The 11,479-nt window shown below is 42.4% G+C and overlaps 1 protein-coding gene and 1 non-coding gene across 2 annotated transcripts in view; one reads left to right on the forward strand and one right to left on the reverse strand.

The window, feature by feature from the left end:
• The first annotated feature begins 3,797 nt into the window (after nucleotides 1-3,797).
• Trnak-cuu (transfer RNA lysine (anticodon CUU)) lies at nucleotides 3,798-3,870 on the forward strand. The gene has a single exon. It is a non-coding gene; the product is annotated as a tRNA-Lys (tRNA).
• Nucleotides 3,871-8,108: 4,238 nt separating this feature from the next.
• Nucleotides 8,109-11,479, reverse strand: part of Actr10 (actin related protein 10) — a 30,178-nt gene continuing 26,807 nt past the window's right edge. Inside the window, exons 12-13 of the mRNA XM_048415445.3 lie at nucleotides 10,186-10,387; nucleotides 8,109-8,522 (exon numbers count right to left, since the gene is read on the reverse strand). Of these exons, the coding sequence (XP_048271402.1) occupies nucleotides 8,341-8,522; nucleotides 10,186-10,387 (384 nt within the window). The 3' untranslated portion in view covers nucleotides 8,109-8,340. The remainder of the gene's footprint in view (nucleotides 8,523-10,185; nucleotides 10,388-11,479) is intronic.

Below are 11,479 nucleotides of genomic sequence, written 5' to 3' on the forward strand. Positions count from 1 at the left end.
CCACTTTAGAAAGAGAAACAAAAAGGCACAGTGACTATCCCCAGTTCATCTTCAGAGTCCTGACATGACATTTGGGTTTAAATAGGAACAAGTGGTATGTATGCATAACTAAGTAGCCCTGGCCGAGATATGATCGCTTTCCATCATGGTTTCATCTTTAACCTCTCCTGTGATGTGGTCTGTCAAGATGTGAAATCTGTTTGTGAGAGAAAAGTTGTCCCTCTGGCTGGAACCATGCGTCAGCCTTTTGCTTCCCCAGCATGGAATCCCTGGAGAAGTTTCAGTTTCGTGGAGTCTTATTAGAGAGAGGTGCACAAGTGTTTCTTTAAAAGATCTTCATTCCTACCAGGAAGATTACAGAACTACATTAGAAAAGGCTAAAGAGCCGGGCGGTGATAGTGCTTGCTTTTAGTCCCAGCGCTCGGGAGGCAGAGGAAGCTGAATCTCTATGTAGGCCAGCTTGGTTTACAGAGTGAGTTTCAGGACATTTAGGGTTACACAGAGAAGTCTCGAAAAAGAAAAGAAAAGGTTAGAGAGCCTTGGGAACTCCAAGTGCCAGGCTCCTTCTAGGAACTGTCAGGTTAATATAGCCTATCTTAAGAACTAAAGGGCAGAGGGGCAACAGATAAATCAGAGCAGTGGGCATGGGACCTGACCTTGTAGCCGTTGGATTTTTAAATCCGTTTGTAAATAAAATGGCAGAAGCATGTTTTAAAATCCTGGAGACTTTTATTTTATGTAGCCAGAAAACATTTTCCCGCATGGTGATGCAGGTCTATAATCCTGATTTTCAGAAGGCTGCAATGAGAGGATCCATAGCCAGTTTGGAATACAAGAGGCCCTGTCTAAAAACAAAACAAAAACGAAAAACCATCATCGTCAAACAAAACGCATTGAGAGAGAGAGAGAGAGAATGCTCTATCAGTCGGCTTATTTTGGTTTGTTGTTTTGTCACAGTAGAGTTCAAGTAATAGAGACTGGCCAAAGATAACCTTGAATTCCTGATGCTTTCTGCCACCTCCTATCAAAAGCTGGAATCATAGCCCTGGTCCATCACACCAAGTCTCAGTAATGTTTTTCATAAGCAAAGACAATCCAACAGTACACATTGCTTTAAATTGTGTTTCAGCCTCCTTACGTATGGGAAAAAGGTTGTATAGCTATTAACTTTCCATGACATTGACGCCTTTTTGTTGTTGGTGGTAGTTTCTGGTTTTTCAAGACAGGGTTACTCTGTTTAACCCTCCTGACTGTCCTGGAACGCGCTTTGTAGACCGCACTGGCTTCAAACTTACTAAGATCTGCCTCTCTTTGTCTGGGATTAAGTGCTGGGATTAAGGCCACCACCACCACTCGGCATTTTTTTTCTGTATTGTTTGTTTGCTTTATTATTATTATTATTATTGCTGTTGTTGTTTTGTATCAACGTCTTTAAAAAAGGTATTTGTTTTTATTATTTTAAATTACATGCATGGGGTGGGAGTAGGGGAATGCAGATGCCTGCAGAGACCAGAAGAGGTTGTGAGCCTCTTGACTTGGTTGCTGGGAACAAAACTCAGTTTCTTTGGTTCAATTTTTAAAATTATCTCATTTCTGTGTAGTTGATACATGAAAGGATAACAGCAGCACGACAGGGAAGCTACCGTAGTCTGTGTCGTAGATACACGGAAGGATAACGGGAGCACGTGGGATAGCTACCGTAGTCTGTGTAGTAGATACACGGAAGGATAACAGGAGCACGGTGGGATAGCTACCGTAGCTTTGTGGACACTCAGTTATGAAGAGTGATTTGAATATCGTGGTAGCAATGACATAAAGTGTGTGAAAGGATTTTAGATATGTAGGCTTTGTTGGATAGCTGGATGCAGAAAATAAGGGGACAGAGGAAAATCAGTTGTTCTTCCTACTAATAAAACTTTGTGAATAATGACTAGGCTTTATTCTTTAACAAATAGTTAAGTAAAAGATTTGGATTCACTAGGAGACAGTCACTTGACCTAATTCTGATTAAAGCATTCCAATTGTTGTTTAGTGTGGTGGCATGGGCTTCTAATTTAGGAATTTGGAAGACTGAGGCATGAAGATCTCTCTGTTTCAGGTCAGCCTTGATTATATAACAAAATTTGGGGGGAAAAAATGAAGAAAGAAACAAAGAAGAAAAATAGCCGGATGATGTTAATGCACATCTTTAATCCCAGCACTCGGGAGGCAGAGGCAGGCAGATCTCTGTGAACTTGAGGCCAGCCTGGTCTACAGAGCAAGTTCCAGGATAGCCAGGCTGTCTGAAAAAGGCTATTTTTTCACGGGAGGGTTCACCTTGAAGATAAACTGCAGGTAAGTAGTACAAATTTCAAAGATCTGGTTAAACATTCACATCATTTACTACCTTTGTGCAATTTGTGGTATTTGAGAGCTTAATGCACTGGCTGCGTCAGTAACTGAGAATGGGGGCCTCTTCCTTCTGGCTAACCTGCTCAGAAACCTGATTGTTGATTTAACTTCTATCTCGAGGAAGGAAATGAACTTAAATTTTGGGTCCTTGAGTGTTTGTGTGATTCTTTACAAGATTTAAATGTGTTTGCTTTTTTGTTTTTGGTTGGTTTTTTCTTTTTTCCGAGACAGGGTTTTTCAGTAGTTTTGGAATACCTCTTGTAGACCAAGCTGGCCTCAAACTCACAGAAATCCCCCTGTCTCAGCCTCCCGAATGCTGGGATTAAAGGCATACACCACCACGGCTTGGTAAATGTGTTTGTTTTTAAAAAGTTATTTCAAATTACTTCAACAAGTAGTACCTATGGAATTGGTAAGCTTTTATACTTTTTTTGTTATAAAATGATGAACTTTCGAAACTGAATACCTAACAGTACTTTGCAAATAGAAGATACATGATTTTAACAAATCATAATAATGATGGTTTTATAATAATAACTAACATTTATCAAAATGGTTATATTTCATGTAAATTTATCTATCATAAAAGTAAGTAATAGCTTTTCTTTTGAGACAGGGTCTCAATGTGCAACCCTAACTGCCCTAAAATTTACATTTAAACCAGGCTGGTTTTTAATGGTCAGTAACTAAAGAGTCATGAATTCTGGTGCCCTCTCCTGGTGCGCAGCCGTAAATGCAGACAAAATACCATATACGTAAAATAACATTTTTTGGAAGACTCTAAACCTTTTAAAAGACTGTCTCTATATGTTATTTATGTGTTTTATAGGATTCTTTACTAGTCCCAGGTTTATTATATCTTAAAAAAAGAAAGACTATTTGGGCATTCCTTAATTTAAGTTTACCCGCGTTTTTTTTTTTGTTTTTTTTTTCAATTAGGCTTTAACTTGCGATTCCGAGCGACAGGATTAGCCGCCACCCCACACAGACACACATCACAGAAAAGTGTAAAAGCCCTTGCCTAGAGAAATTCACCAGGAGCTCAGAATTTGTATGCGTTCACAAGCGACTATTCCATCTTCTTTGGTGGTCATAATGAGATTAGGAACGTGTTCTCATTTTACCGTTAGAATTTAACAACTTTCCCTCTCTCCTCTATTCCTCCTTTTTTGTTGTTGTTGTTCGGGACTTCCTCCCCCCCTTTATTTTACCATTTTTTTCCTCTTGGAGAATTTGCACTCTTACTTTTAGGTTCCGAGAACCTAAAATATAGTGCTTTTCTATTAGTTTATTATCAATTTATTGGTTATATTTTTCTTTTCAGAGACCGAAAATAATGAAAGTGTAAAAAGCAAATGTCGTTGTACACTTCTCAAAAGGTAGAAAAACAGAGAATGTCTCCGCCTGCCCGGCTAGCTCAGTCGGTAGAGCATGGGACTCTTAATCCCAGGGTCGTGGGTTCGAGCCCCACGTTGGGCGGCGCTCATTTTTGTCTGAGCGAGCAATCAAATTTAGTCTCAAATATTTATGAGTCTTTAAAAAACGTTTTTTACTAGTAAGGATTCCTAAACTGGGGTAATTAAAATGCTTTCAATAGTAATCGTCTCTTAAAACGCCGTTCTCACACTGCGCTTGCGCACTCCAATTCCAGCTCCACGCCCATGGCTCGGGTTTAAACCAGCAGCAGAAACTTAGAACATACTTTTTTTCCAGTAAGCACAGACTGCTTTTCCTGTGTCAGCTTTCATAGTTGCTAGTAACGGACAATTTCTTTTTTCCTAATAAAACTGTGATTCCTGATTTTGTCTGTTTTGAAAACACAGGACATCTGGTAGGTGCGGCATGGCAGCGGAAGAACTAACTTCCCGATTTGCGAGCGTTCCCCAAGTCACCCCGCTTTCCTCCAGTCTGTTGCAGGGCTTCTTCGGGGGTGCGGGAGAGAGAGGCCCCGAGCGCTGTCTTCCCCGCGGTCCGATGTGCACCGCCGCGCGCATTCTTTCTGGGGCTGTGTGGAGCCTTCAGCGCTGCCCTCAGACTCAACCAGGGAACCGATGTGAGCACGGCAGCCCAGCGGGAGAGAAGCAGACAGCGTGGGCTCCCGGGAAAGGGGCCGCCGACCCTGGAGAGGCCCTGCCTCCGCCCGCCGGCCTCCCTCTCCTAGAGCAACGAATTTCTTTTTCTTTATTGTTTTAACTGATAATTATTGAGCTCTACATTTTTCTCTGCTCCCCTCCCTGCCTCTTCCCTCCCCACTCCAACCCTCCCCCAAGGTCCCCATTCTCCCAATTTACTCAGGAGATCTTGTCTTTTTCTACTTCCCATGTAGATTAGATCTATGTAAGTCTCTCTTAGTGTCTTCATTGTTGTCTAAGTTCTCTGGGATTGTGGTTTGTAGGCTGTTGTATTTTTTGTTTGTTTGTTTGTTTTTTGCTTTATGTTTAAAAACCACCTATGAGTGAGTACATGTGATAATTGTCTTTCTGTGTCTGGGTTGCCTCACTCAAAATAATGTTTTCTAGCTCCATTGAGCAATGATTTCTTTAAGGGCCTTCCCTTCCCTTCGGTGTGCGAAGCCACTTGTCTTAAACATCTCATCTCTCCCAGAGTCTCTGTAGCTCTGGAACTCTGTAGACCAGGCTGGCCTTGCACTACAAACATGTGCCTGTCTCCCGAATGGGTACGCGAGCGTCACTCCAGTCGTTAAGCAGTCCACCTCGGCGCCGGGTGTGGCGGCACACCCTGTAATCTTAGCACAAGTGAGACAGGAGGATGGCTCGCTGCAAATTGGAAGTCAGACTGGGCTTAGAATCAAAAGAAAGAAAAAGGAAAAAAAAAAAAAAAGTGGGTGGGGTGGGGTCATTTTCTTATTTCTATGAAGGACAGCTGGAAGGAAGGACAAAGTTACAACTGATAAACAGACAACTGGCAAGAAAAGGGAATTGGTATTTTGGGTTGGACAGACCAGCCTGCTGTGTGAGAAAGGGGCAAAAACAATTTAGCTAAAAGCGCTCATCAGTCAGTTAATGCTCTGGGGCTTGGATCTCTCACCTTTACCGGGGTGGGGTCTGCTTTCCGCCCTTCCCAGCCAATTCTAGTCAGGCTTTTACAGTCTTTTCATGCTCCCAACAGGCAGTCAAACTGCTCATTAAACTGCCATCATCTCTGCGTTACCAAACCTATTAGCTAATTGTCATGCCTAATCCATTGGCCTATCAGAAACATTACAAACCTGGATCACTTCAGCCTGCCCCCCCCCCCCCAACTTCCAGCACGTAGATGTTCTCCTGATACCTTCTCGGGTCATTTCCTCTCCTGTCTCCAAACTGGGGAGTGCCTCATGGATGAGTTCATGTTCCCCCTTGCTAAATGTGCAGCACATCCCCACCTCTGTAACATCTAATAGTACTTCCCAGGGCCTCGTCCTGGAGAACCGTCTTTATCTAGGATGCAATCACTCAGGGCCTGCAGGTGGGTTCTGTGGAAGCGACTCTTCTTAGATCATCTTGTTGGGGTTGCTGTGTACAGTTCCCATTGTAAACTAGACACTATTTCTGACCAGAGTTTTAAAAGAAGCAGCATTAAGCCCAGCCTTATACTGGCCTTCTCATATACTCATCTGCCCACACTCCCACGGTGGGCTCAAGTTTATAGCTTTTTGTTCAGCAGTCTTCACTTTATATGATAGTCCAGTTCTCTTTCTTAAATATGATAAATTAAAAAAAAAATGGAGACAAGGTCTCATTGTCCCCCTGGCTGGCCTGGAATTTGGTATGTCCCCCTCTTGCCTCTGCATCCTGAGCTGCTGGGATAAGAGACGTGCTGCACCATGGCTGGCAAGAAATTATTTTTTGAGTTAGGGTTTCTCTGTATAGCTCAGGCTTAACTTGTGGCAATCCTCATGCCTCAGTCTCCCAACCGCATGAATGACAACTCTAAATGTCAAACCAGCCAGCTATCTAGTTAGCCCCAGACTCACTATGTAACCCAGGCTGACCTCAAACTCAAATCCTCCTGCCTCAGCCTCCCTATTGCTGAAATTATACATGTACTACTTTGCCCAGCTGAAACTTGTGATGCCTAAAAACTTGTTTCTCTGGCAGTTTTCCTGTTCTTTGTGGTAATACTGTTTTTCTAGTTATCTGGGCCACACCCTTGGCGTCATCAGTGATAATTCTCTCTCCAACTCCTTAACGAAAGCGCCCTTCAGTGAAAGCGCCATTCAGTGAATCAGGCAGGCCCTGATTCTACACTACCTCCCTACAACCCCGGCCCTGATTTAGGCATGGCCATGTGTAAGGAGAGAGCTTTCAGAGCATTGCAGCTGGCTTGGTTCTCAGTGTTAGCACCTGGACCTTTGAGATGTCCTTTGTCAAATGTTACCATTTGTGTTGGCTATCTTCTGTTTGAAGCATGGAAATCTTATCTGAGTGCTTCCTAAAAGGTTCAAAGCCTATGCAAAACGTGGTTGTGGAAGGACTCAGGAAACTGAGAAGTTCTGTGACTGGAAATTGCTTTGGCATTTGTCTCTTTTTGAGAGCTTCAGATAAGAGCTTTTAGTATGTGGAAACTGACTGGCTAAGGTGTAAATTGTGTAACAAAAAAGCCTTTACAAAGTTAGTCAGTTCCTTAGAAGCTGAGTCCCCTATGGCTGCAAAGGCTAAAAAAACAGGTGACCCTGTTTCTGCCACCGACCTGTGTGAAACTGAGCATCAGTAAACATCAGTGAAAACCAGCGCACACACCACAGCCATGTGACTAACCTTGGCTAAGAAGACATCGGAAAGCATGATACAAAGTTATCAGTGAGTACTTATACATGCAGCCCGGGAGGACCCCAAATAAGTAAGTAGTCCGAGTTCCCTGAGACCACCACACACCCTGTGGGGCAGCTACAGGAGTCAGAGCACGCTGGGAAGGAAGGAAGCATGAAGGTCACTAGGCCTCCACACTTACGAGCAGCCCAGTATCTTCCACTTCAGAACATCAACCAAACACGAGTGACTATTCTCAGCTAGATACAAGTGAAGAGAACTTCTAAGTTTGTCTGAATTTCTAACTCACAGAACCACAAGCAAATAAGCCATGAGGTTTGGGTCAGGCGGCGGTGGAGCACACCTTTAATCCCAGCACGCAGGAGGTACTAAATGCTAAGACTTCAGCTTGTCTATTTGGAGGACACAATTTGGCCTAAGATTAGCCAGTCAGTCCTTAACCTGTCACTTGGGATTTGATACTTTATACTAGTTATATAAAGCTTTAGAGCAATCAGATTTTGTTTTCTAAATTAAATGATGAAATTTTTTATTTTTTAAAAAATAATCAACCTCAACAAGATAAAGACAGTACGAAAGCAGAGTGAAGGATTTTTTTGTGTCAGAATCTCTCTACAACTCAAGTTGGTCTTGAACTCCTGGGCTCGGGAGATCCTGCCTCTGGAGGGTCAGGTAGTTGTGTGCCAGCATGTCCAACTGGCATGCTGGATTTAAAAAAAAAAAAAATGCAGCATGAGGATTTGAAAAGAAAAATTCCCTGCAGAAAGAGCTGTCAGTGAAACAGTGAACCCTGGTGAGTTTGAACAGTTAAAAAGAATCTGAAATAACTGGGAAAGGCTAATATTCACGGACTGAATTAATTGCTAAAAATAGAGTAATTTCTATGCAAGACATATTATGTGAGCTGTGGAGGAAACTGAACTACATAATAAACTTCCAAAATCAAACAGCTTAGCTATGTTTATTGATATAAATACAACGTATTGCACAGGCATCCACTATGTTACCATATTACACAAGAGACAAAATGAGATCAATATTAATGCAAAGAGAAAACACAGAAATGCTTTGTTACATAAAAGTCACCTATATATATATTAAAGCATCCTACATACTTTGTACAGTTTATTACTAATTAAGTATTTGAAATAAAGCAAGGCTGAATTTATTCAGACTTTTATTTCTCGGTGGAAAATGCTCTTTTCATCAGTGGTGGCTGCGTCTTCCCAACATCAAACATCATTTCCAAAGGTGGGTTGTTGAGAGAGCACCAGTCAGGTATGCGGCCCGTCTGATTATAATATTCCTTTGAAACGGATCGGCTCCCAAGAATATCTTGCAATGCTCCAAAAACAGCCCCTGTGCAGTGAGAATACTTTTATAGCTAAGATGATATACCAGAGAACTGTAAGCTGCACACATCATGTTATGAAAAGGGGCCGGTAAATCCAGCAGTGCCAGTCACATTCTCCATTCTGGTTCAGTGGAGTTCTGAACAATAGGATCAGCCATGGCTCCTATGCTGAAAGTCCCTTAAACGACCCTCTGCAGCTCACAGTGAGTATGGAACTACAAAATCTACAACACAGTAGAATGAGGTGGAAGGACTGTCAACTTTAGGGAAGACTCGAGCTTTCTTGGTCACGACTGTTACATGTCTTTAGATAAAACTGCAAAGTCCAATAGGCATGATTTAAGCCTTAAGATGTTTTGCATTCTTTTAAAAATATAATTTATTTAACTTTTTATTTTATGTGCAACGGTGAGAAGGTGTCTGGAGTTACAGACAGTTGTAAGGTGCCACCATCTGGAAGAGCAGCCAGTGCCCCCAACTGCTGGCACTGAGTCCTTTCTCCAGCCCCAAGTCTTAAGATTTAAACTGGAAAAAAATTTTTTTTTTTTTTTTGAGACAGGGTTTCTATGTATAACAATCCTGGCTGTCATGGAACTCTTTGTAGACCACGCTGGTCTTAAACTCACAGGGATCCGCTTGCCTCTGCCTCCCAAGTGCTGGGGTTATGGGTGCGCACCACCACCAGCTGGCATGAAAAATCTTAAAAAGATACACAAAGCAATTTTTATAAAAAACAATTAAGCTTCTAAATCTAATCCTAGATGAAAAATCAAAATTGACCAAATTCTACCATACAAGAAATAGTACTGCATTCATCTAAAAATCCTATTATTTATTTTTTCTAAATGCATGATCCTGACACTGACTCTATCATGAAATACACAATGTATGATGTATACATCTGTGGCTGTTTCCCTAGGTAGCTACTTATTAGACTACATGCTTCTCCAGTGGTAATTCATTCCTTAGAGCATTCAATGAGCTCCACCACAAGGCAAGGGTAGAGCAAAAACCAATGCTTCCAGTAACAGCAATTACTCTGGAACAAAGCTGCTGTTGTTGCTATTCTGAGGGATGACTTCAAATGCATGGAGGTTACTTATTATTTGAGACAGGGTTGTACTCTGTAGTCTATGGCCTGGAGCTCACTATGTAGAACATGTTGTCTTCAAACTCAAGAGCACTGCTTTTCTCTGCCTCCAGAGTACTAGGATTAAAAGCATGTGCCATCACATCCATTCCTAAGGATAAAGTGTACTTAAAAAAAAAATCACTGTACAAAGGCCAGCAGAAATAGGCATATAATTCTTTAAGAGAAAAGTCACACTTTATGAAAATGATTTGTTCATTTGAGGTAGGTCTTACTCTGTAGCTTAAACTAGCTTAGAATTCATTATGTAGCCCAGGCTTGCCTCAAACTCTTGATCCTCCTGCTTCCCTAACTAATTGGATTGTGGGGTTTATTTCTCAGTGGAAAATATATTTTCATCATCATCTGTGGCTAAGTTTTCCCAACACCAAACACCATTTCCGATGGTGGATTGTGAGAGGATAACAGTCAGTCATGTGACCCGGCTACTGGTTCTACTTAGGAGGTAGGTGGTTTTGAACAGTGAGTCATTTACTTTGATGCATTCATTAGAAATACACTCAGGACTAAGTTCTTACCTCCCAGCCAGGCCACACAATTAGCCTTTGCAGGTGGAGTATGAATTCGGAAGGTCTTGGCGCCAAGCGTCTTTTTATATTTTGGTCTTTCTACCAAATACCGTATTTCTGCAAGCAATCTGTGGAGAAATCCTGGCAACATAGATGTGCCACCTATGATTACCAAATTCTCTGCCAGTTGCTTCCTGGTGTCTATTGGGCACTGTTATTGAAGAAAAGAGCAGTTTTTAGTTGGATGAACACTGTTTAGCCAGACTTACTACACAGAAATGGACACTGTATGCAGCAGCAGCACTGCGAAGGACTGTGCTGTTCTTTATTCAAGTGCTGGGATTCAAGGATTCAAGCCCTACCACACTCAGCCTCTGTGTTACCCTCTACAACAATCTAACGATCGTGTGTGTGTGTGTGTGTGTGTGTGTGTGTGTGTGTGTGTGTGCGCGTGCGTGCGCACAAGCAAGCACACACATGTGCACACAGGCATACACACAGGCATACAGGAGTCAGTACTTGTGCAGAGATTAGAGGAAGATTTGAAGGAGTGGGCTCTGCTCTACTATGTAGGTCCCAGGGATTGAACTTAGGTTACCATGTTTAGTGGCAAGTGCCTTTACCCACTAAGCCTTCTAGCTGGCCCACAGTTTTACAAAGTAGGTAACATTTAACCACTACCACCATCCCCGTTAACTTTTGTTTACTTGAGACAGATAGCTAAATATAGTCAGAAACTCACCAAACACCTGGAGTTAGCCTTGAACTTGGAATTCTCCTCTCTCTGCCTTTAGAGTGCTAGGATAATAGGCACATGCTGACTTAAAACCTAATTTTCAAGGTATTATTGTTTATACTCCTACACCTAAGGTCAGCTGCTGGGTTAGACAGCACTCTCAGAGCTTATGCAGAGGATCCCGCAGGACAGCACAGCTGTTCATGTACCCTGAGGAGGACACGCTCCTCTCCTGAAAAGTCACACACTTACCACAGCTTCCAGAGGAGAAAAGAAGTGAACTCTGCCTAGCCAATCGGACCAGCCGGGCAACCCATGGAGTGCCCGACGTCACAGCCAGACCATCCTCACTCAGACCCTCTAAGAACTGCACTTCCTCATCAGGTCTAAGACTTAGGAATGATCTAGTTCTCCAAGGAATGCTGTCTGCAAGGCGGACAGTGCCTTCCACAGTGATGGTATTTCAGATGGAGTTCTACAGTGGCACAGTCACTAAATAAAGATATAGAAGCCTCAAACACTTGAAAACCCAATACCATACAGAACTGAATTTGGGGGAACTAAAGG

Source organism: Myodes glareolus, chromosome 11 (assembly GCF_982192425.1).
Source record: "Myodes glareolus chromosome 11, mMyoGla1.1, whole genome shotgun sequence".
Classification (NCBI taxonomy): Eukaryota; Metazoa; Chordata; class Mammalia; order Rodentia; family Cricetidae; genus Myodes; species Myodes glareolus.